The sequence below is a fragment of the Cyprinus carpio genome, chromosome A7 (genome assembly GCF_018340385.1).
Source record: "Cyprinus carpio isolate SPL01 chromosome A7, ASM1834038v1, whole genome shotgun sequence".
Classification (NCBI taxonomy): domain Eukaryota; kingdom Metazoa; phylum Chordata; class Actinopteri; order Cypriniformes; family Cyprinidae; genus Cyprinus; species Cyprinus carpio.
In genome coordinates, this window is record NC_056578.1 from 12,682,980 (window position 1) to 12,709,850 (window position 26,871).

Below are 26,871 nucleotides of genomic sequence, written 5' to 3' on the forward strand. Positions count from 1 at the left end.
AATAAAAATTTCTGTAATTTCTTTCCAAAAAAAGAAAGAAAGAAATGATGCTGACTCAAAGCTTTTGAATGGAATAGTGTAATCAAATCAAATGTAATCAAAACGTAATGTTACAAAAGCTTTGTTTGAGATAAATGCTGATCTTTGGATCTTTCTATTCATCAAAGAATCCTGAAAAAAAGTACTCAACTCTCTTAAATATTGATAATCAGCATAATAGAATGATTTCTGAAGATCATGTCAAGACTGGAGTAATGATGCTGAAAAATTCAGCTTTGATCACAGGAATAAACTACATTTTAAAATAAAACAGTTATTTTAAATAGTAAAAATATTTCAAAATGTAACTGTTTTTGCAGTACTTTGGATATAGATTGAAACAAATGTGCTTTAGTCAGTATAAAGAGAAATGAAGAGTGCTCTTGAGTTGCTGCAGGAAAAAAAAAAAAGCATGTTGCTGGAGCCGGGCTTAAATGCAATCTGATTGTCTGCCAGCAGGAGGCGCTGTGAGAGTGGTAGACCCAGCGGTTTCTCCAGTAACGGCTATAATCAAAGGAGCTGCGCTTATGAACGCTTCTTTATCAGATAAAATGAAAATGCCATCGAAACACCCGCGACGTGTTCTGATTTTGAAACGTGCAGTGCTCATATTTATTCAACGCAGTCAAACGCCACAAATAAATCAATGTATGGGAAACACTGGTATATCGAAATATCGGAAATGTGTTTAAAAACCATATCACCGTTATTGAAAAAAATTATATCGCGATACATATTGATATTGAATTATTGTCCAGCCCTAATGAAGCCAAAGCACAGGAGAATCTTGTCCTTTCTACCTCAGTGACATTTCCAAGCATGGACCCAGTCCAGAAGAAGAGGTGATCCAGCCTGGCATGTATGACCCAGATGAAGACAATGAGGAGTACCAGAGGCAGATAACGACACAGTCCCTGCCATCCCAGCCCATATCACCCTTTCTACTGATGAGACCACTGCAGCTCACTCTCCAGCCTTTGTAAGCATTACTAAGCAATTTTGTGTTTACCTCTACTAGGTGAAATACTTGCATTTTTCTTATCCTTTTGAGCTTGAGTATTATTTTTAAATGCAACCAAATGTAAAAAGCATTTTAACTTAACATGCAATTATTGTACTTTCCAATAGGAGGATGATTTTATTCCCAACACACTTCCTGGATTCCAACAGCCAGAAAAGTTCTATTCTCTGCTGGTTGAGATTGGCCTGACTAAGGACAAGCTGAGCCTAACATCAGAACAAGCTCATCTATGCATGGACTGCTGTAGAGGAACATGACAAACAACCACAAAAATTTCACTACAAAACACACTTGGGTAACACACTGTATTGTTGCACAAAGAGAGATGATTCTGATTCTGCCCTGATTCTGAAATGTCTAAGCGCTACGCACCAGCTAAATAAGACATCACTTCTAAGCACAACAGGCTAATGTACACACTAGGGAAACTTTGTTTGGGGTCTCTGTGCAATACTAAAAAAAACAACCAAAACAAAAGCTTATGAGAGCATTCATCACTGCAAATTGGTAGAGGATCCAGTTCTGAGCAAGCTGAGTATTCCTTTGCTGAAAATCAACACCGAAACTGCCCGTGATTTTCATCCATTAGCAAAAGAGACTCATCATTCTCATCTACTCACATTTCACTGCTAGTTATATATTCTCTATATAATCGTGTATGTGACGAATAAAAATCTTGAATCAACCTGCGGTCAACTAAAATGGCATCTGCTTCCATATTGAAGACTAGTGTTGTCACGGTACCAAAATTTCAGTATTCGGTACCGATACCAGTGAAAATCCACGGTTCTCGGTACCAATTTCGGTACCAAAGCAAAACACAAAAATATGCTAATAAAAAAAACCCCACACATTTTATCACTAAAAATAAAACCAATGATATTCTTTATACTTATTTACAATTGTGTTTAAAGTTTTTCTACAAGTAATATAATTATGAAAAACAGTAGACAAGTTTCACCCAAATTTAATTTGTCTTTTAATTAAATGAAATTTAAACATTTTATTTTTTGTTAAATAAAGGGGATTTGCTATTAGAATTAAAACATGCAAGAAATATTGTGTGAATTATTTCTTTATTTCCCTATATATATATATATATATATATATATATATATATATATATATATATATATATATATATATATATGATTATGTATATTTATATATGTGTTATATAATTAAATAAATATTAAGACCAGGGGATGCATTGTAAGTTATACACATTTCACACTAGTGGATCATAACCGGGTTGTAAGTGCTGCTTCAAAATGCCAAAAGAAGAAACAGGAGCAAGAGATAAAAAATAGAGAGTAGGCAATTTATTGAAAACTGCATTTAAACTCAAACAGGCTGTTCATCAGCTGATCAAAAGTTTAAGACCATAGCCCAAAAATAAACGCACAACAGAAATAAAAGTGTCAAAAAAGGACTCAGTAGTGAGTAGCCCCACAGTTCTTGTTGATCACTTCAAACACTCATTTCGGCATGCTTGATGCGACTGTTTCCAGGAGGCTGGTGGGAACGTTGCTCCATGTGGTGAAGATGGCTTCACGAAGGGCATCCACGGTCTGGAACTGACGTCCGTTTTTGTAAACTTCCCTTGCCATCCATCCCCAAATGTTCTCAGTGGGATTTAGATCAGGGGAACTCGCAGGATGGTCCAAAAGAGCAACGTTATTCTCCTGGAAGAAGTCCTTCGTCAGGCGGGCGTTGTGAATTGCAGCGTTGTCCTGTTGAAAGACCCAATCAATTACCGCACAGACGGGGGCCCTCGGTCAAGAGGGATGCCCGCTGCAACAGATCCACATAGCCAGTCGCCATTTGACGCCCCTGCACAACCTGAAGCTCCATTTTCCCACTGAAGGAAAAAGCACCCCAGATCATGATGGAGCCTCCTCCACTGTGCTGCGTAGAAAACATCTCAGGTGGGATCTCCTTGTCATGCCAGTAACGTTGGAAGCCATCAGGACCTTCCAGGTTAAATTTTTTCTCATCAGAGAATAAAACTTTGTTCCACTTTTCAGTGTCTCATGTTTGGTGTTCCCTTACAAATTCCAAACGGGCAAGTTTGTGTCGTGGGAGGAGACGTGGCCTTTGAAGACATTTTTTTGTTCTTGAAGCCCTTCTCTAGCAGATGACGTCTTATGGTTATTGGGCTGCAGTCAGCATCAGTAAGGGCCTTAATTTGGGTCGAGGATCGACCTGTGTCTTCACGGACAACCCGTCGGATCCTGCGGCTCAGTGCAGGTGAAATCTTTTTGGGTCTACCACTTGACTTTTTGTCCCATAACTCAAAGGATTTTTTAAGAAATGTAAAATGACTGTCTTACTGCATCCAACCTCGGCAGCGATGGCGCGTTGCGAGAGGCCTTGCTTGTGCAGCTCAACAATCCTGCCACGTTAAAAGAGAGAAAGCCTTTTTGCCTTTGCCATCAGGAGATCTTGACAGTATGACTGCTTGAAGAACAATGACATGAAAGCCATATTTTTGTGCAGATTTGACCTTTTTATGGCTATGGTCTTAAACTTTTGATCAGCTGATGAACAGCCTGTTTGAGTTTAAATGCAGTTTTCAATAAATTGCTTACTCTCTATTTTTTGTCTCTTTCTCCTGTTTCTTCTTTTGGCATTTTGAAGCAGCACTTACAACCCGGTTATGATCCACTAGTGAGAAATGTGTAAAACTTGCAATGCATCCCCTGGTCTTAAGATTTTGTTCAGGAGTGTATATAGGGAATGTGCTGGTATAATCCCAACACAAGCACTGACTAGAGGGGCCGCGACGCCCCTCTGATTTGTGCAGAGCGGAGCGCGAGTGAACGCGATCATAATGCTGCGTTCACGCCAAACGCGAATAGAGCATCTGGCGCAAATGATTTCAATGTTAAGTCAATGTAAAGAAGGTTGGTAGTGGCGAATGACGCGAATTGAGCGTCCGGCGCGAATGGTGCTTTTTGTGCATTTACGCGAATTCGCGTCTGACGGCCGAGTTGAAAAATTTGAACTGGCGTCAATTCGCGCCGCGTTAACCTATGGCGGCATTTTAATGCCAATAATAACCGAGCACACAACTGATGCTTGCGCGCGCGGTAAATAGGGCTGGACAATAATTCAATATCGATATGTATCGCGATAAAAAAAAATTCAATAACGGTGATATGGTTTTTTTAAACACATTTCCGATATTTCGATATACCAGTGTTCCCCATACATTGATTTATTTGTGGCGTTTGACTTCGTTGAATAAATATGAGCACTGTACGTTTCAAAATCACATGTCGCGGGTGTTTTATATGAATGTATCTCTGAAGGGGAACCGACTGTTTTCAGAAAAGTTTCGATTGCATTTTCATTTTATCTGATAAAGAAGCGTTCATAGGCGCAGCTCCTTTGATTATAGCCGTTACTGGAGAAACCGCTGGGTCTACCACTCTCACAGCGCCTCCTGCTGGCAGACAATCAGTTTGCATTTAAGCCCGGCTCCAGCAACATGCTTTTTTTTCCTGCAGCAACTCAAGAGCACTCTTCATACTCTTTAAACTGACTAAAGCACATTTGTTTCAATCTATATCCAAATTACTGCAAAAACTGTTAAATTTTGAAATATTTTTACTATTTAAAATAACTGTTTTATTTTAAAATGTAGTTTATTCCTGTGATCAAAGCTGAATTTTCAGCATCATTACTCCAGTCTTGACATGATCTTCAGAAATCATTCTATTATGCTGATTTGCTGATTATCAATATATTAAGAGAGTTGAGTACTTTTTTTCAGGATTCTTTGATGAATAGAAAGATCCAAAGATCAGCATTTATCTGAAACAAAGCTTTTGTAACATTACATTTTGATTACATTTGATTTGATTACACTATTCCATTCAAAAGCTTTGAGTCAGCATCATTTCTTTCTTTCTTTCTTTCTTTTTTTGGAAAGAAATTATAGAAATTATTTAGCAGAGATGCTTTAAATTGATCAAAAGTGATGATAAAGACATTTATAATGTTAAAAATATTTCTATTTCAAATAAATGTTCTTCTAAACTTTCTATTCATCAAGAAACCTACTCAGCTGATTTCAACAAATTATTTTTGAGCAGCAAATCAGAATATAAGAATGATTTCTGAAGGATCATGTAATCAGAGTAATGATGCTAAAAATATAGCTTTGAAATCACAGGAATAAAATACATTTTAAAATATTTCCAAATATAAAACAGTTATTTTAAATAGTAAAAATATTTCAAAATGTTACTTTTCTTGCTGTATTTTGGATCAAATAAATGCAGGCTTGGTGAGCAGAAGAGAATTATTTAAAAAACTTTAAAAATCTTACTGTTCAAAATCTTTTGAGTGGTAGTGTTTTTTTTTGTATAGTTTGAATTTAGGGTTATTAATTTTAATTAGGTGAGACTGAAATGATTTTTTGACAGTGATTTCACATTTATTGTTTGTATGAAGGCAAAATACAAAAAATAATGTTTTTTTTTTTTTTCCAAAAATATTAAATGGTTTTAAATGAGGTGTCAGACTTGGCAAATTCATTTTTCATAAATGTATATACACTGACATCTGTTGTGGGCATTCTTGGCAGTTTTTACGAGGCTTTTTATAGTGTTCATATCGATATCGGAATTATATCGTATCGACCGAAATTAAGAAATATATCGTGATATAAATTTTGGCCATATCGTCCAGCCCTAGCGGTAAATCACTTCCGCGAGAGGAAAACTAAATCGGACGCGAGGAAACGGGAGCCCGCGAGCGCATTTCAAACTCTCTCGCGCGCATGATCATTCCACACATCCTCGCGCTCGATCGTCTCACCTCTGCTCGCGCGAACAATTGTATTTTTGTCAGCCGTGGGGCGGGGCTTGCTGTTTTAGTTATCTCAAATGTCATTGGTTATTCCCGTTTTCCTAAAGTCAGTATTGGACGTTTGTTATAAGAAGATTAATAATTCACTTGACACATGACTTCATCAGTGGACCAGATACATGCGAGTTATTTCATTTGCTTGTTTTATTTATTTTTGTCTTTATTTAATGTAATTTAATGCATTTTTCATAGAGTAGATCTTTTCTAGATACTTGATTAACTGGAAGTCTTCTGATTATTAGTGACTACAGTCTTGTGATGAGAGATACACATATGAACCCTTTTTACAGGCTGTAATACACACACACACACATAAAGCTAAATGAATGACAGTGAAGTGTTTAAAAAGTGTTTTATCTTTAATCTTTTAAATAGATACATCTTAATATTTGAAGGTTAGTTTAGTCTGTGTTCCTATAAAACACAGGTTTCATCAGGTTTGCATTTGATTTACAGTGTTACTAGTCATCTACTATCAAGACCAGTCCATTCACTATAGGGCTGGGCGATATGGCCTAAAAAAAAAAATCCCCGATTTTTTCACCAAAAATCCGATTTACGATTTAAATCGATTTTTTTGCCCCCCCCCTACAATATTCAAATGACAAAGAATTTGTTCAAAACACGTTTTAATATAATTCATTATTTATTATTTACCAGTCAAATTTATAACCAAGAAGATGATTTTTAAAATTTTTTATTTAATACTAGCCCATCATGCATCTAATCATCCACTCGGCGTTAAGAACTGTTAAAATTAAAATTGGCAACTACGCAGTGAGTCATTTTTTTCTTACATAAATTATTTGTAAATAGAGCAGACACTGTCTAAAGCCCCTTTCACACTGCGATTCCGGCAAATGTGTAATGTGTTCCGGCATTTGTACCCGGGTCGCTAGATTTTGCACTTTCACACTGCCAGTGATTACCCGGAATATGTGCGTGCATTCACACACAACCGTAAAGGTCCCTTGAAGACACGTGATATCAGGGTGTGACACGTAATGTACGAGTCGAAAACGCTAGGCACGTTATGTTTTTCTTGAGATTGTGAGGGATCTCAGCTTCAGCGCGGAAAGTGAGGAACTAACTGATCTCTGCTTCATTACAGTTTGCACATATTTGTTTCATCGTGGACATTGATCTGCCTTCAAAACACGCTAAAAGAGCCGCGCGATAACGCGCGTCATCACTACGACACGGCATTAGATCTGGCTTTTGTTCACACAGTGCTCGTTCTGGGACTGAACCCAGCAATGTTACTAGGTTGCCGACCCGGGTTCAGTCCCGGAATCAATCCTGGGACGTGTTTGCTTTCACACAGAAGTCGACCCGGCAATGTTCCGGCAATTTGCCAGGTCCGACGTGCAGTGTGAAAGGGGCTTAACTGTGTCTACACTGGACGCGAGAGTTGTCATGCTGCGCCCCGCTGTGCTAAAAGTCTGTCTAAACTTGACCTCACACTACAGTTGCAAATCATCTGAACGTAGTGTCAGAACATTTTGTCATAAATAGAATGAGCATCAGTTTACTGATGGGGATCGTGTCGCATCACGCCGCATCCAGTTTAGACAACATCACTGGGTTCTATTGTCTTTTGTCAGATCGCACCACTCATGCCCGGTGTAGACATTGCATGCGTTTTTAAATGGGTTATGTTACAGCCCTGCTTGTTTTTAATTTTTTTATTAAATATCTGTATTGACTGCATGATCATATCGTATTATTTACTGCCATGCGAGCCACAAAAGTAAAGCTTGGTGAGCCGTGCAATGAGCATTGCTGCAGGTTGCTTTTTTGTGGATATGATGTGCTTGTGCTGCCGCGGTCTTGTTCATTTTGTAGGGCAAAACATCTCTCTCACTCGGTAGCGGAGTATGTGAGTGGAGTGGCAACTATTTCCCTCCGCGTTCCGAGCATTTAATAATCACTCCACGCTCACTGATACCAGAAACACCGCTCCGCCTTCGCTCCGTGGCTAAAGTATTAAAGTATGTTTGAAATGTTATGTTAATAACATAGCCTATATTAAAATAAAAAGTAAATAAAATAACAGTAGAGTTTCAAAGTGGCTTAGGCTATTGTGTGCAAACTTTTTTTTCCTACCACATGCCAAACTAATAACATTGTCAGCATTAAAAGGTATAATTGCTGCTTTCTGCTGTGCAAATTTTGTTTGTAATGAAAATAGCAGTTAATTTTCGTCAGTTATTTTATCTACAGATCGATGCATTTCTTACAAATTTCAAAATCAGATAAAGATGAAGTATTGGAAGATTACATTTGTTTGAATGCATTATTGCGAAAGCGATTGCGTGTGAATGTGCTGTATCTGTTTAAATCATGCTTTAACCCAGAAATATTCAGTAAAAAAAAGAAAAGACAAACTCCTTGAGAACTAGCCTATAACTTCCCGCTCGGTTATTGCCGTCATTATAATCTTCTGATTTGAGAGTTTCATTTGTATCAAGCTATAGCTAAATATGTTTAACATGTGAATTATTGCTAAATATGCAGTTATATTACGGGCCGTTGGCATGTATTGTACTCGTGATGGAGCAGTGGAGGAGTGCTCTTGGAGCGAGTGAAAACCACGACGCTCTGACTTTTAAAAAACCCGCGCCTCGCTCCAGGTCAAAATCACACCGCTCTACAGTCGTGGCCAAAAGTTTTGAGAATTACATAAATATTGGAAATTGGAAAAGTTGCTGCTTAAGTTTTTTTTTTAAGCAATTTGCATATACTCCAGAATGTTATGAAGAGTGATCAGATGAATTGCATAGTCCTTCTTTGCCATGAAAATTGACTTAATCCCAAAAAAACCTTTCCACTGCATTTCATTGCTGTCATTAAAGGACCTGCTGAGATCATTTCAGTAATCATCTTGTTAACACAGGTGAGAATGTTGACGAGCACAAGGCTGGAGATCATTAAGTCAGGCTGATTGGGTTAGAATGGCAGACTTGACATGTTAAAAGGAGGGTGATGCTTGAAATCATTGTTCTTCCATTGTTAACCATGTTGACCTGCAAAGAAATGCGTGCAGCCATCATTGCGTTGCATAAAAATGGCTTCACAGGCAAGGATATTGTGGCTACTAAGATTGCACCTAAATCAACAATTTATAGGTTCATCAAGAACTTCAAGGAAAGAGGTTCAATTCTTGTAAAGAAGGCTTCAGGGCGTCCAAGAAAGTCCAGCAAGCGCCAGGATCGTCTCCTAAAGAGGATTCAGCTGTGGGATCGGAGTGCCACCAGTGCAGAGCTTGCTCAGGAATGGCAGCAGGCAGGTGTGAGCGCATCTGCACGCACATTGAGGCGAAGACTTTTGGAAGATGGCCTGGTGTCAAGAAGGGCAGCAAAGAAGCCCCTTCTCTCCAAAAAAAACATCAGGGACAGATTGATCTTCTGCAGAAAGTATAGTGAATGGACTGCTGAGGACTGGGGCAAAGTCATATTCTCCGATGAAGCCCCTTTCCGATTGTTTGGGGCATCTGGAACCCAGCAATGTTACTAGGTTGCCGACCCAGGTTCAGTCCCGGAATCAATCCTGGGACGTGTTTGCTTTCACACAGAAGTCGACCCGGCAATGTTCCGGCAATTTGCCAGGTCCGACGTGCAGTGTGAAAGGGGCTTAACTGTGTCTACACTGGACGCGAGAGTCGTCATGCTGCGCCCCGCTGTGCTAAAAGTCTGTCTAAACTTGACCTCACACTACAGTTGCAAATCATCTGAACGTAGTGTCAGAACATTTTGTCATAAATAGAACGAGCATCAGTTTACTGATGGGGATCGTGTCGCATCACGCCGCATCCAGTTTAGACAACATCACTGGGTTCTATTGTCTTTTGTCAGATCGCACCACTCATGCCCGGTGTAGAAAATGGCTTGTCCGGAGAAGAAATGTGAGCGCTACCATCAGTCCTGTGTCATGCCAACAGTAAAGCATCCTGACACCATTCTTGTGTGGGGTTGCTTCTCATCCAAGGGAGTTGGCTCACTCACAATTCTGCCCAAAAACACAGCCATGAATAAAGAATGGTACCAAAACACCCTCCAACAGCAACTTCTTCCAACAACCCAACAACAGTTTGGTGAGGAACATTGCATTTTCCAGCACGATGGAGCACCGTGCCATAAGGCAAAAGTGAGAACTAAGTGGCTCGAGGACCAGAATGTTGAAATTTTGGGTCCATGGCCTGGAAACTCCCCAGATCTTAATCCCATTGAGAACTTGTGGTCAATCCTCAAGAGGCGGGTGGACAAACAAAAATACCCACTAATTCTGACAAACTCCAAGAAGTTATTATGAAAGAATGGGTTGCTATCAGTCAGGATTTGGCCCAGAAGTTGATTGAGAGCATGCCCAGTCGAATTGCAGAGGTCCTGAAAAAGAAGGGCCAACACTGCAAATACTGACTCTTTGCATAAATGTCATGTAATTGTCGATAAAAGCCTTTGAAACGTATGAAGTGCTTGTAATTATATTTCAGTTCATCACAGAAACAACTGAAACAAAGATCTAAAAGCAGTTTAGCAGCAAACTTTTTGAAAACTAATATTTATGTAAATCTCAAAACTTTTGGCCACGACTGTACATTTACCATACTAAACTCTCAGAAAGCTGCCATGACAGAACTAAAAAAAAAAAGCTGTATATGGCATGTATGAGACGCAGAGATGTATTTTTCGTTAATAACATTAATAACATTGTATTATTCAACTAGTATAGCAGTATATATCAATAACTTCAAAGTAGTCTGAAAGTGAACAGAATCATTAATTTTCTTGTGTTAAAGGAGGAAAAATCAAATAAGATCAATGTGTGATAAGATCAGAAATTATGTGGTTAATAAGTGTGCATGTATAACTCTGGGTGATTAATGTGCAAAAACTTTTTAGTGATTGAGAAATGAAAGTTGCATGACAGTGTTTGGGCTAAGTCTATTTCCTCTCTCGGACAGTACTTTCCCTGCCTTTGAGAAAACTCACACAGGGTACAAAAACTGAAGTAATACATTTTACATTAATGGGGTTTCATCTTGGGTTCTGATGATGGTGGCACATACAACAAAAGTCATTTTATTTTGACTGAGGAACCCAAAAGTTTTAAAGAAAGTCATTATTTTTGTTTTCGCACAAAAAATATTCCCGTAGCTTTGTAAAATTACGGTTGAACCACCAGTGAACCTTACTACCTTTCTGTCTATGGAGGGCCAGAAAGCTCTCAGATCTTGGGGCAGCATTTCATAATTGCAGAACGATATCTTTGATTTCATTATCGCGCAATTATATCGTCTGCGATTATGAATGTGATAACTGTGTAGCTTGTCAGTGAACTACGGTTCTGTGTAGGGCTGCACAATTAATCGAATTTCTAATCGCGATTACAATTATGGATGCCACAATTACGTAATCGTTCAAAGCGGCAATTAATCGTTCAAAGTCCGTTTATGTTTTTCTGCATGCTTAAGGTGCATTTTTTTTCTTTCTACATGTTATCTTAAGGGTTTTTTCCCATTTATTTTAATTTTAGTTCTGGTATAGCATTATAATACCATTCATATTTTTATTTTTTTATAATTTAAAGAAGAAACCAATCCAATGTATAGTTGACATTTGAGGCCTAATACTATATAAAATATAAAAATTTGGCATGCAGTTGCATCAAACAATGGTATAAACATCATTAAATGTAAATTGTGATAATCGTAATTAATAATTGCAATTACAGTTTCAAGGTAATAATCGACAATTATGATTTTTGTCATAATCGTGCAGCCCTAGTTCTGTGTAGTAAATGCTGATCCATCTGAAAGCACATGATGGAGATTTTCTACTGATTACAGAACCGGCTTTACTGACAAGATGTGCATGACAATCACATTCAATTAATCGTGCAGCCCTATCCAGGGGGAAAAACCCTATCTTCATATCACACAATTACTCCCGACAACCCATCAAAATAAGTTCTATTTCACTTGAAAAGTTGCAGTAATAATAATAAAACAACAACGATTTTCTTACATGTTGAAAGATTATTGGTTTTTAATCAAATGTATTTGCAATCAACTGTAGCCAGCTTTCTTTGTTTACAAAAGTGTGAACCAAATGGTCCATATAATTAGCCTCTTAGGTCAACATCAGATCAATGAATGGGCTCTCCATGGGAGAGATCCTCTCAAGTCATCATAAGGTTACACTATCATTGGTTCTCCACGGGGTGTTATTGTATTGTTTGTAGCACATTTGTTACCAGGTATAAGTGTCTGGTCTCACAGACAGTACCTTGGGTGATTATTGAATGACGACATGCTAACATCACTGCTGAAGAACTGCTACCTTCAATAAATTCTTCTCCCCAAAAGAACTTTGGTCAAGCTTACTAATTTGATGTATTAGAGAAATCTAGTACATTGGCGAGCCACCCAAACTATTGCTCAGCCAAATATAGCAAAATCTAACAATGTAATAATTTTAACAGACACCAAAAAAGATAAAACATTTCAGGTCCTATTATTTTAAAATAATAAATCTAATTTAAAGTTAAGTTTCATGAATTTAATTGATTAGACAAGCTTTCATATTTCAAAGTACAGACATGCTTTTTTTTTTCAGCTGAATTAATTTAATGGTAAATAACCAACATGTCTTTGTATGCTGATTGACTTTTTGCTCAGTGTTATTTCAGTGTTTTGATCTCTCAACAGAGAACACATCCTGTTTTTTTTTGCATTATTAATGACTATTTAATATTCCATCTAAACATGCTGCATATCTATTGTACTACATATGAACCTCAAAGCATATTTTAATTTTTGTGTATTTTGTGTCACTCCATGATGTTCTAGTTGAGGGCATTTGTAAAGTATAGATTCCAAACATAACCTCATGCCCAGGGGCCCCCGGCGCCCTAAGTCCTGTCCTGCAGATACATTATATAAATATATGACATAAAAAACATCTGTTAAGATGATCTACCGTGTTATAAAAAATACCCTCACATCATCTTCACAGCTGAAATTTAATTCTATTTTTAACCAGAAGATCAGGGGAGAGCGCGAACGCAGTCCCCCACTACCAGAAATTATGCAGTCGAGATTCCCACATTTGGGGAATTCGCAGGGGTCAGCACAACCGGAGTGCAATGGCTGAGCCTCGCCCTGGGTGAACCACCTTCTTGATCATGGTATCTCCCCTGCCAGGTAAGTATGAATTCTACACTCACCCTGAAGGGGGAGCACTTAAGGGAACAATAATTTTAGTGATGATGAGACGTTACTTCACTCCATATGGTTCATCATCACAATCTTAACTCTCAACTCTAAACTCTAGATCTTGCTGAACCACTGATTCTTACATTTTTACAGTAGTACAAAGGCCACAGTGATCATTGACAACTACATTCATACAGCTGGGCCTTCTGATGAAAGGCTGCTCACTGCAGAGCAAATGGGTGGAGTTTACGTGTAGCTCCCCCTCGCTAGATGTCCAGCGAGGAGGAGCAATATAATTTGTGGCTAATGGGTAGAGGTTGAATATCCACCCACACCCTCACCCTACCCACAACTCTATCCCTCTACCCCATTAGATGCCCAGAGAGGTGGAGCTGGAATTCATTTGACTCTGCAGTTAGTAGCACTTGCTTCTGATTTGCCACAGTGGTTGTAGGTCTCTCCACCAATCACGTAGAAGATAGACTGAACTACCAATCAGACAAGGGTTGCCCCAAACTCTAATTTTTCTGCTAATTGACACCATCACAAACATCATATTTTCAGAATTTAACATGAATATTATACCGTATTATATAACTAGAATGACAAGATAGTGCATGGAACTGATGGGGTTCCCTCAAATACAGTCCGAAAAATGCATTAAATAAATGTCATGACAACACTGACTCTGATCTCATTAAACAGGCCTACATTTTTATTAAAACATGGAAAAACATGAATTTAACTATGGTTCATCATGCATGCAGATTATATTTTATTGTTATTAAGCTAAGTCAGTGAATTCATTAGACTTGTACAGCACCTATTAGAGGATCTGTCTATGAGCAGATATATTAGGGATCTGCTGAGAGATAGAGGTTGACCAACAGTGGATTTTGCCGATACCGATAACTAGGTTGGACCTCACTGGCCGATACTGATTAATTAACCGATAGTTTTTAAAATGGATACTGAACAAAAACTAAAATAATTCTTTATTTTAAAAGTACTGAACCATACTACTAATAGTAATAATAATAATAATAATAAATGATAATAGTAATAGTAAATGTTGAAATCACCACACTAACAAGGAACAATACTTACACAGCTTTCATTAATCTTAATGTTAAAAATGGACATCTTTAAACATATACACAAAGGCCATAGCATTACTAGGCCATTTTATTTTCTTCCAAATTCAGTTTTTTCTGTTTTAATTTTTCTGGATTCTCTTTTTTCAGTTAAAATTTTTCTTGACTCCTTTTTAATGGTTACATTTAATCAAATTAATCAAAAAGCATGTCTAATTAAAATCATGAAACTTGTACATTTTCACATCAATTTAATAAAAGTTTAAGAAAAATTGCATGTTTAGGGCCCCATGAAATGGTTTTTTTTCCCACCATTTTTTATTGTTACCAAATTCTGTGTTTTTGCATGTCTAATTTTTTTAAATGCATAAAGCGACTTAATTTATTCATTTTTTTTTTCTTAAAGTAGCCTTGTGATTTTTTTTCGCCTCAGAAATTGTGTTGTGTATTTACATTTTTCTGGTTATCAGAGGAAGGCATAAAACATTAATTTCATTTATTTTTTAATTATTGAAATTTAAGCAAACTTTATTTTTTAACAAGCAAAGGGGATTTACTTTTAAAATTAAAACATGGAAGAAATGTTGTATTATTCCTTAAAAAATAATGTTTGTTTTATTTTAGTAGTAGTAGTAGTAGTAGTAGTAGTAGTAGTAGTAGTAGGGTGTACATTCTACTGAAAATATTAGTAGGCACGTCTTAAAATCAAATCAGACTTTTATTTTGATGGGTTGCCATGAATACCTTTACAATTCTGTGTGTGTGATATGACGCTAGTTTTACTCAAATCAAACGGTCAAATGCTCATGAAGTAACTCACAGCAGTTCTGGAGATGTTGTTCATGTGTTTATGTCCTCATTTAGTGAGACGGCAGACGTTAAAAACACCACAAGCGTCAGGTGCGGTTCAGTCTGTGTAGTAAAATATGAAACCGCACGTCTGCGCCATTCATTAACAGACACACGCAGAACATGCAGGATTCATATTTAAATCGACTTTTGAAGCTTAATATTTACAGATACTATTCCATATCGTGATTTGATTTAAGTGTAATGACCCTACTTTTGATTAATTCATATAAAATTTGACAAATTCCATGACATTCCGCATTAAACTGCGAATTCTGTTTTTATGACTGGATTCCGTGATTCCTTCCACGTTTTCCGGCATCACGGAAATCATAGATAATGTATATTCTCACACTTTAACTGCTATTCTTGAACACTTAATGATTATCTAATCAAAATAAAATAACCGGTATCACACACACTCCAGACGTGTCACGTTGAACTCAAGCAGCGGTCTAAAACTGTTTATTTAAATTTTTTGATTTTTGCCGATAACCGATTGTTCCCGCAATCAACTATAGGTGCCGATTAATTGGCAAAACCGATACATCGGTCGACCTCTATTGATAGACACGGCTTTCAAATGCTCCCATGTATATCTGTGTAAGCAGGGATGTGCTATATGACAAATCTTATATCATGATATACAAGTAATTTTATTTCACGATAATGATATCTCTCACAACATGGTTATTTTTGCTTCAAATAAGGTATTTATGATATCAAAATGTTTGATCCAAGAGAATAATCAATTATTGACACCAGTGTCAATATGACAAACTAGCCTATCCTTAAAAAAAAAAAAAAAAAAAATACCTCAAGTTCACTGAAGACAAGAAAACAGTCAGCAATTAAATAAGCATAAGAAACAAATTTCAAGCAATAGGACAAAAAAACTACAGTAAAAATTAAATTAAATAAATGCTACATTGTGTAATCAAATGTATAAAAAGACTGCTGTGTAAATAAAACATTTATTCTTATTAAATTTTTAAAAGTTATGTAAATCAAGAGCAGTGAGAGAAGTTCTCTTTTTTGTTGTTTGATTAAAATTAATGATAGACAAATAGCAAAAATACATGCTCAGCCAAATACAGCAAAATCTAACAGTGGTTTATCAGAAATAAAAAATGTTTTGTCAGTTTGTATAAACTATCTGGTACCCAAACTGAACGATTAAAATTTTGAGTAAACCACTGTTACAGGTGTTTAATTTTTAATAGCCATAAATGTGTATTAAAAAAAAAAATCCTTTACCCACTGCTTTTGCGCACACATACACTCGGACAAAATGTTTATGAATGAATAATCCCTATTTTCTTGCCTCTTGATAAACATAAAAATGAATAAATAATTAAATTATTAGTAGCCAGCATCACTACTTCACATTTTATAAAGGTTAAACTACAACAATTTATGTCAAACATAATCCTACATACTGACCTCTAACAGCAATTTTTCACTCATCCAAAAACAAAAATAAAAATAATTTCTTTACACATTTACTACTATCATACAAAACTTTTTTTTCTTTTTTTTACCATTTTAGGGGGGTGCACCATTCCCAGAGGTACTGCAATACCGGGTCGATGCGTGGAGTGGACGGAGCAAGCCCCTATTCCATCTCCTTTTTCCAAAAATCAATTTAATATATGGTGCCCGGGTAGGGCACGTATCAGATATTAAACTGATAAGAACAGATACTACACTTGATCTTAGCCAAAAGGCCGAGAAGCGATGCCCACAAACAGTCAACAGCAGGAACCACATTCTTTGACACAGCAAATCTGATGATGGTAAAATTTTATTTAGTTAATTTTTTAACTCTAAATGTTCTTGTGCAGAATGCAATTGTTAACATAGCTCAGGTAAGGTAAGGCTTAAAGGGTCATGAAACCCCCCTTACTTGAGCACCGGTCGACTAATCCGGAATTGTGAGATTAATTAGCATTCTTCCGATTTTTTTTTTCCTCGCAATTAAAATTTTTTTTTGCGCCTTTTTTCTCTTAACATTTTGACCTGGTCTCTATATTGAAAAGTGAAAGTGGTTGAACCCCTAGAAGTCGTGACCTTGCCAAGTATGGGAATCCCATACTCGGATCTTGGTGTCTGCATTTCACCAGCCATTAATTTTTGTGTGTTCACCCACCACAGACAGTGAGAAGGAACCCACACCTTGCGCAGGCAGCAACAAAAGGGCTCCGTGAGGGCAACTGGCGGGTTCCCCGTGCCTTGTAAGGGCACTTCAGCTGTGGTGTATGTAGAGGTGGGAGGAGAGCGCGTAATCTTCCATCCCCCACTACAACCTACTGCAGCACCAAGACCGTCAAACCTGCGACTTGGTTACAGTCCCCCACACTATCTACACGAGAGCAGCCTAGGCACCAGCTGCCCCTGCCATATTCGAGTCTATAATGTCCACAATTCTGGTTTCTATTTCGCAATTACGGAAAATGGATAAAAGGTCCACAATTACCAATTAGTTCTCGTGGAGGGCCAGAAACCAGCTCTAGCATCTCAAAAAAAACAAAAAAAAATTCCTCAAAACTTTGGTGTGTAATTCTATACTATTTTTGATTGATTTTTTAGATCCTAGTTTATTTCTTCCCTTTTCCCAAGGCAATCAAGCTTAAGATCCTCTTCTATTTGATTTTATGAGAGTTGCTGCTGATAAGTACTTGCCTTGGGGTGGTGCTCTTAGGTATTCCCATGCACTCATTTTCACAACTCTATTGTCCCGTCTATTGTCTTGTGAGGTTTATCATCGTGTCTAAACACTGTCTACCTCGCGGCGCGGACTCGCGTTCTCTAGTTATATATGCAGGATGAGCATTCCACAGCATTTGCAACGTGTGTGTGGCCTTCCGATTGAAGAACTCATATATTTCTACATTGTTAAATTGGTATTGTCTAGTAATGCTTGCAACGCGCGCTTTAGTAACCAATCAAACTCGAGTTACTTCAGATGCTCCCTCGCATTCTCACCCTTTACAAACATTTACAAGCGAAGAGATACCGCCCTAACTGTAAACTCCGCATTTCGGATTTAATTTGCTAAAATCAGCTTGGAAGGAACAGTGATACTTCGAAGCGTGTTACCTGATGTGATTGACGGCGGAGTGTGAGCGCTATTCTAGTGACGGCTGAGCTACGGAGTGATTGTAACTGGACCAGCTCACCTTCTGCTCCAAATAAATGACAAACATACTGTTGGATGCTGGTCTCTACCCAAAGATCCGTTCATCATCCTCTGTGTGGGCTTCAGGGCTGTTGCTTAACGCTTTGATCATTTACAACGTACCCACCCACCTCCACTGCGCACCAAATTCATCTAATCATCCCGACAAGAGTTTATTTTGAGCTGAAGGTACCAACAGTAAACGATATAGAGTCTGTCTATATCTATTCTACATCCTTTGCAGCTAAATAGACTCTCTAGGTCAAAGAATCTCCTGGCACCGTCTTAATTTCATCCGTCAGCCAACTGGTAAACATCTCTGCAAATATGGCCTTCTTTGAATAATAAGGTTCAATTGCAAATGCACAGAAACCTGCACGACAAATCTTTAGATTAGGAAGCCCATGAATTCAACTGCATGCCATTTAACTTAATCTTTGTTTAGTTTTTTTAAAATGAGGATTGAGAAATGCCAGTACTTTAAATAATACATAAAAAGTTTCACAAGGATTCTAATTAATTCAAGACCAACCACCTCCAGGCCAATGTACTTACATTGTGCTATTACCCGCCAGTGCTGAGCACGTGGCGCTGTGAGGCTAAGTCGCGCGCTTCTCTGCCGCCGTGCCCGGTTCAACAGTGCGCTCGTAGTACCTCCCTTCACCCGGCGGCCAAGAGCGTGTGACGTGTGCTGCCAATAGCCTTATGCATGTTAAACAACACAATTTTTTTTCTTCCGAAATACCCTAAGTCGGCCAGTCTAGTCATTGGTAAGTTCAACAGAAACCTTTGACTTTTGTCTTAATGTTAGAGGTTTTGTGCAAAGGAGCGCGGTGGTTTTCATTCATGAAGTGGAACTGATTAACGCGGACTGCGTGTTCGCATCGGTAAACGTTAGATGCGCTTGTGTCCCCCGGTAGTGATCAGTGTTTTGTTAGTAGCCGCTGACTATCGCAGGATCAGTTTGTGTCCACGTTGCTCTGTTACCAGCTGGTCACGCTGCCTTATCTAACGACATAGTGTTTATAATGCTTGCTGTGTAGAAAGCCGCGTGGTGGTCCTTGTGAGAAAACATCTAAGGCGTCGTGTATTGTATTTTTCTGTTAATTTTCGCCAAACTAATTCTAGTGCTCAATTCCAACAAGAATTACAAACTAAGACGGTTTAACTAAAGTTCATATTGAGAAGGAAACGATCTTCTCTAAAAAGGTATGTAATTGCCAATAATGTCTTATATATATATAGATATATATATGATATATAATAATATATATATATATATATATCAAATGACTATATATATATATATATATATAAATTCCTTGTGATATTCCACAGAACGCCATTTTACACTATCGAGGACCGGGGTCTTTCTTTGAGACAATGATAGAAAAGTATCAAGGAATTTTTGCGGTAGATTTTGGAATTCTATGAAAGAATTCCTTATTAGAATATTTTTAGGTTGATTCCAAATTGTGATATGAAATTCCATTTTATGTATGTATGTTTTAATATGTATATGTGGACCCGGGACTAACACAAAACCAGTCCATAAGCACCACGGGTATATTTGTAACAATCGCCAAAAAATACATGTATGGGTCAAAAATTATCGATTTTTCTTTTATGCCAAAAATCATTAGGATATTAAGTAAAGGTCATGTTTTCATGGAGATGTTTTGTAAATTTCCCATGTGAATATATTCAAAACTTAATTTTTGATTAGTAATATGCATTACTAAGAACGTCATTTGGACAACTTTAAAGGCGATTTTTCTCAATATTTAGATTTTTTTTTGCACCCTCAGATTTCCAGATTTGGAACGGTTTGGTATCGGACCAAATATTGTCCCATATCATAACAGCTTATTTATTCAGCTTTCAGATGAGTATAAACCTCAGTATTGAAAAAATTGAAACTTAAGAGATCTGGTTTTGTGATCCAGGGTCACACATATATATATATATATATTATATAATAATTTTTTTTTTAAGCGTTTATATGTAACACTGAACTCTTTTCTGCAGAGTTTACCGCTGAACCCCAAGCCCTTTCTGAACGGTCTCACAGGAAAGCCGTGATGGTGAAAGCTGGAAGTGGGGGGGTATGAGTACAAGGGCTACCTGGTGTCCGTGGACGGCTAAATGAACACTGCAGGTATGTTGATTATAATTAATGTCTATAACACTATCAGTCATTGATGCTGGTGTTTTTGATCTGCTACATACGATATCCATAGCAAAGCAGCGGGTCATCAACAGCATGAATATCCAGTTCAATTTAAATCCAGTGCTCTACATCCCGTGTTTTATATTGAATATTATCACGAACGTTGTCATTAGTCCCATATGGGTTAACTGAGCTCTGTTTCTCTGATTATATCTAGCTGGCCAACACAGAAGAATCTGTGGATGGAGCATTAGCAGGTCATCTTGGTGAGGTGCTCATCAGGTAAAGTTTTCAGATCAAAACTCAATTTACAGCTCAATTGATATTAAGAAAATGCGTTCTTCGTTTTAAATTATAATGATTTTGTTCCCTTTTTCTGAAGGTGTAATAATGTTTTGTATATAAGAGGAGTGGAAGAAGAGGAAGAAGACGGCGAGATGAGAGAATGAAGAGTGACTTGATTTCTGTTTATAAGCGGATTGCATGATTTATTGGCTATTTTGCAGTTTGTCTCAGTTTTATGTCTTTTCTTTTTGTAAAATTGTTAGTTTTATTTTTGTACACGTACAAGTATTGGTGGCACAATGACAAATAAATTTGCGTGAGTTTGTATGTTTTTTTTTTTTGTTATTTCTTTGGCTGGCTAGTAACATATTTACAAAAGTTCACATGTAAATTATTTTTGGGGGCAGGGGCCTTAAGGAAAAGAAAAAAGGGCACTTCCCCCTTATATTTATTTTTATTTAATAAATAAATATATTAGGGGTGTGTGATTCACAAAAAATATTATCTGAATACAATGAACTCAGTATGGGGACAAAAATAATATTTGAAATGCAGATAAACACAGAACGCTGCATTAGAAGTGGCAATAGATGCATTTAACACTGGTTTAATGCATGACATAAATGTATTTAACCTGCAAGTTACAAAATGTCAACCATTAATACCGTTTTGATATTTTAAACTATTTCATATTTTCAAGTGAACGTTCGAAATATATTTTTTTGGTAGCTTATTATAATATTTCTAACACGTTAATACACTTTAATACATTAACTAATCGAACCATATTGTAAAGTGTTACAAATATTTGTTGTGGATTAAAGTATTATATATATATGTGTGTTAACAAAAACACTGTTAAAGTAAACAGAAAAGTTAGCAAGTGAGCATGATTTGGCGTGGGAAGCCAATACAAATCAATAACCCTTGTTCGTTTCCCTCAAATCGTGAGAGATGCGTGTAGTGTGTTTGCACCAGGCTCGGTTGCCCGAATCACATTCTGTGCTTCGAAGCTTATCTTTTTTCTGTATGCGTGTGTTGGCTCTTGCTTCTGTGTCGTCGTGGCCCACTTGTTCTCATGATCAAAACACAAGTTTTATTTAAATTTGAATATATTATCAAAATTTATTAAAAACCAAGTCATTCATCAGAATTCACCAAAGTTCCAAAAAAAAAAAAAAAAAACAACAACGAACATGACCACCTGATGAAACCTTTTTTTCATGTCTTTTTTTAGAAAGAAGGTACAAGCATGATTATAATTCAGCACTGGACAACAAAAAAAATCGCGTGACTGGAGGGCGATGTGCGACTTTCCCAACCTAAACTCCTGATTGGCCATTGCGTTTAGAAATCACAAGCAAGGGGGGGCACAGGGTATGTCCATGGTGGGGCCCGCCCACATTTATCAGCATATAATGATTTCTGAAGGATCATGTGATACTGAAGACTGGAGCAATGATGGTATCATGTGATACTGAAGACTGGAGAAATAAATTACATTTAAAAAAAATATTAAACATAGGAAACAGTTATTTAAATTGTAAATAATATTTTATATTGAATGCTTTACTGTATTTTTAAATAAATGCAAGCCTTGGTGACTAGAGGCTTTTTTCAAAAACATTAACAAATCTTACCAACCCCAAAACCTTTTAAACAGTAAAAACATCTCTTAATTTGTATAACATCCATTTTCTTTCTCCTCTCAGAGGTAAAACTGTGGAGGAAGCCACTCAGAACATTGTGGCTGTGCAGTTGTCCAAGATAAAAATGCAAAAACTGCAGGTGGACAACATTGATGTATTTTGTGAGAAAGGTGTGTTTGATCTGAACTCAACACGTTGCATACTCCAGGCTGGCTAAGATATGGGCCTCAACGTCAACTTTCGGCTGGCGATGAACTACGTCCCATGAACTCACCCGGCCCGCAACATGTATGCATGCGATACTCACATAAACTTGTCGTTGCACACCACGACTACTTGAACATTTCAAATGGTGTTAATAGCCACAGTGATAATGTACGTCAACCCTCAGACTGTCATGACTTGGCTTTCCCATAAAATAATTTAAAGAAATCAGGGATTTGGTCTCTCCTTGTGTCTGTTGAAGGCTTTCTCTTGGAGCACCCTTGCTCACCATCACTCAAAATACTGTATAAAAGGACATCATTAATGTTACAGTAGTAATTTAGCAGAAAAAATAATCATATTTTTCTATTAAGGTTTAGGGGGAGAGCTAGGGGAGACACACAAACACCCCTTACAAAAATTTACAATGATTTACTATAAATCAAAAGACAATAGTTACTATTGTTAAATCATGGTAAGTCACTGTAAATTAAAAAATTTATTTACAAATTTATTATTTCAAAATAATACAAATGGTAATCCATTTGCCAAAAAAAAAAAGGTTACTGTACTTTTTACTATAATAAGAAAGCATGGTTAGATTTTTGTAAGGGAAAAACATTGACTCATGTTCAGTATTAGGATTTTTTTTTAATAAAGATATTGTAGTGATGTGTACTAATTTGACAGTGGCAATTTAGAAAGTATAAGTTTTGTTAAATCTTGAGTATTAAAAAGTCATGAGAGGAGATAGATATCAGGGCAAAATAAAGAGACTGAAAAGAAAAATGGAAGTTGAAGTTGTAGTTCAGGAGAAAACTTTTAATTATTTTGCATGTCCTATGAACCTAAAGATTTTTTTAAACCTTTTTTTTTATGTCAGGTCCATTACAAAAAAATAGGGTTGTCATGTTTCAGAATTTGTTTGTATGAGGTTGAGATTTCTCCGGTTCTGAAATTATTCCCAGTCCACCCCTCATGGAATTAATGGCGCAGTACAAATGCGGTTATCATTATTACACATAGGCCTACTTTGATGCTAGCAGTGTTTTCAGCTCTGCTGCCTCAATATATGAGTACATGAACACATAAACATAATCTCTAGTCACTGCATGAGCATTTGACTTATTTGAGAGAAAACTATCGTCATATACAAAGAGACAACAATGTTTCAAAAAGACACCAATGTTTTAGGAGTTTAGGTACACAGAATAGGACACGCATGCTTATTAGCATACCGTATTTAAGTTGATGTATATGCTTGTTATTTAGTCTTATTTTTTTTAATTAACTCTTTTTTCCCAAAACCATATGTAGATGCAGTGTTTCCTGTAGTAATGCAAAGATTTGGTTTCAAAAACAGTATCAGTAAACTATTTCTTATGATTAAATCTGCATTGAACTTCAGATCAATCTCAAAGTAAAAGGCGGTACTAAAGTCTGATTTTGTGGTGGATGTGTTCAAAATCATCTTAATTCAAGTGATGAAAGATTTTGAAAGTCTGACAGTGTGTGAGCACTACTGATGAGGTTAACCCTGCCATGGGGTTTTAAATGTTTGAAAATGATTAAAGGGATACTCCACCACAAAATGAAAATTTTGTCATTAATCACTTACCCCCAATTGTTGTTCCAAACCTGTAACAGCTTCATTCGCTCTTGGGAACACAATTTAAGATATTTGGATGAAAACCGGGAGGGTTGTGACTGACGGCCCATAGCACTGCCAAATAAATCCACAGTGTCGAGCTCCAAAAAAAAAATATGAAAGCATCATCAGAATAATCCCTCTGCATCCAGGTTTCAAACCTGTAAACGTTATGAAAACGATGACCAACTACTTTTTGTGACACGAAGAAAACAAAAAATAACGACTTTATTTCAACAATTTCCTCTCCTCTGGATCTTTATATGTAAGCGATTATATAAAGATAAAGGAGAAGACAAATATTTAGAAATACAAAATAATAAAATATATAAAGAAAAAAATTAAATAAAGAGTAATAACAAGTATAAAAGGGTTAACAAAACATGAAAAATCATATCAAAGATTACAATTAACAAAGAATAAATAAAAATAATTTTGAAAAAAAAAGTATAGAAAATAAAATACATGAAGATATAAACACAACAAAAGTCAAGTAGCCTACAATATTAAAGGAAAAGCTGACAGAAGTTTTCTGAAAGAAAGCGAAAGAAATTTATGACAGCAGTTGCGAAGGATGCCGAAAACCATTTGGTGTCTCAGGGCAGTGTGTGAAAAGTGCAAAACACGCACGGGACGCCATCTACGCGGTGACTTGTGCGTCACTGTAATAATGCCGGAGCACGACGCTGGAATGAACTCACCTCCAGACGCTCCTGGAATTCGGGATCTCGGGACCTCTTTACGTTCTTAAAGAAGTTCTTAAGTTCTGCCGTCATGAGTGAGACACTCATCTCCAGCAGAGATGAGACGAGAGACAGCTGGACCAGGAGCGGGATGGACCTATGAGCAGGATTTGACATCGTCTTGTGCAGACATGGTGTAAGATGGATTTTAAAAAACACAATTCATTCTGGTACCGGCTTACTTCCTGGCAGGAGTTTAGTGCATGCTTTTTTGTGATTGTAAATCTGCATTTTCACCTAATAAACACAAAAATTTTTTTTTTTACTGCTGGCAACGGTTTTGTTTTTCTCTCAGTATAACATTACACCAGGGGTCGACAAGTTAGTAGTTTGGCATGGGGCCAAACAACGATGTTCGCCACTAGAATGGTGGTCCTATGAACATAGTCCCAAAGGTTAATTTAAGACATTTATTGATGAAAAATGCACTGGAATTGCTTTGTGACAGACTTGTTACAGTGTCCTTTTGTAACTGGTAGTGAGCCTGTTACTCTGTGTTACAATCCTGTTGGGAGGACAGTCATTAACAATAAACCACATTTGTGTGGCCAGTGTCCGGCCAGAAGTCAACCAATTTCCCCTCATGTAAAATCCACATGTAAAATCATACATGACACTTATCTTCAATAGCAATGGTCAGATTTCTGAGTGTGTGACAGGTTTGGAGTCCTTGGATTTCTTTGGAGGAATTTCCTGGGTTTTCTGATTATTGAGTAAATTTAGGTCTGTGGTCAAACATGTACATTGAAGAGAACATAAAATACACAGTCATAAGTCCTATGGTGTGAAGTTTGACTGAATTGTATGCCTTTTAAAAGTATAAAAACTGATAAGTTAGCCAGTATCTGACAAAGAACATAAACTGGTGCTTCGACACAAAAAGTAGGCAACAGTGTGGCTTTGAAATTACAAAAATTAAACTCCTACACCGTGTTGCTTATTTGTGAAACTAAAACTATAAAATAGTACAATTCAGTGCATTGACATGAAGCTGAAGATACCCAATGGTAGTGTAAATACAGTAATATAATTTTTATAAGAAAAAAGAGAAACTGAAAAAAAGTTGAAGTAATAAAATTACTAAATCTTAACAAAAGGAAATAAAGTTAGAATTATAAAAAAAAACCAGTACCAAAATACTAAACAAACTAAAACTTAAGATGAAACCAAAACTGGGAAAATAAAAAGCTACTTCAAATATAACTAATAACACTATGCTGTTAAATAAATAATGCTGAAACTCAACTGCCTAAACTGGTATTATAGTCTTTCTAGGGATGGTGTGTTAAATGCCTCACAGAGATTCACTTTTTAAAAGAAAGCAGCTATTTTTGATTTCTTAACAACATTTTCTTGCAATTCTCGACATCGTGAATGCTAAATGGATTTTATTCATAGTGCAAACACTACTGCCGCGTCTGCGCAAGCACAGAAGAAGGAACGTGATTTATGCGGTCGACAAATGAGGTGTCACATGGAATTAATCACACAGCTGTCTTGTTAGCATTTTTAAGGCAGTGGTTTCAAATTCTATGTTTGAGAATTAGTTGTGGATCGTACTGTTTGCAGAACAACAAGTCTTTTTAAAGTGTTTTTCAACCACGTGTTATTTGCATAAAAAAAAAAAAAAAAAAACCCACCAACTGAGAGAGCCACGCCTTTCTGAAAAACCCATAGAAAAACTCCAAGGGGAACCCACATGGTGATTTATTCTTCCATTTTGGCTGGCTAGATTGATTCCTCACGAGTGAACAGCCTCTACAGCCTGCAGTGGTTAATATGACCAAAAGCATAGAACTCTAAAATAAGATTCTTTATCACATGACTGAATGATCCGTCCGTAACATCCTGACTCATATTTAACTAGAAGGTCTATGAGTGCTGTGACTCTGCCTAC

The 26,871-nt window shown here is 36.9% G+C and overlaps 1 protein-coding gene and 2 non-coding genes across 3 annotated transcripts; 1 reads left to right on the forward strand and 2 right to left on the reverse strand.

Moving 5' to 3' along the window:
- Positions 1-12,986: 12,986 nt before the first annotated feature.
- On the reverse strand, positions 12,987-13,150 carry LOC122145828. Its single transcript, XR_006160563.1, has one exon. It is a non-coding gene; the product is annotated as a U1 spliceosomal RNA (small nuclear RNA).
- A 2,538-nt stretch (positions 13,151-15,688) lies between these two features.
- On the forward strand, positions 15,689-21,040 carry LOC109061481 (small nuclear ribonucleoprotein F). The gene is given in 4 exon segments (XM_042761354.1): positions 15,689-15,700; positions 20,304-20,453; positions 20,663-20,727; positions 20,828-21,040. Coding segments are annotated over 4 exon segments (294 nt in total). The 3' UTR covers positions 20,895-21,040.
- LOC122145832 lies at positions 16,646-16,836 on the reverse strand. Its single transcript, XR_006160566.1, has one exon. It is a non-coding gene; the product is annotated as a U2 spliceosomal RNA (small nuclear RNA).
- Positions 21,041-26,871: the final 5,831 nt, after the last annotated feature.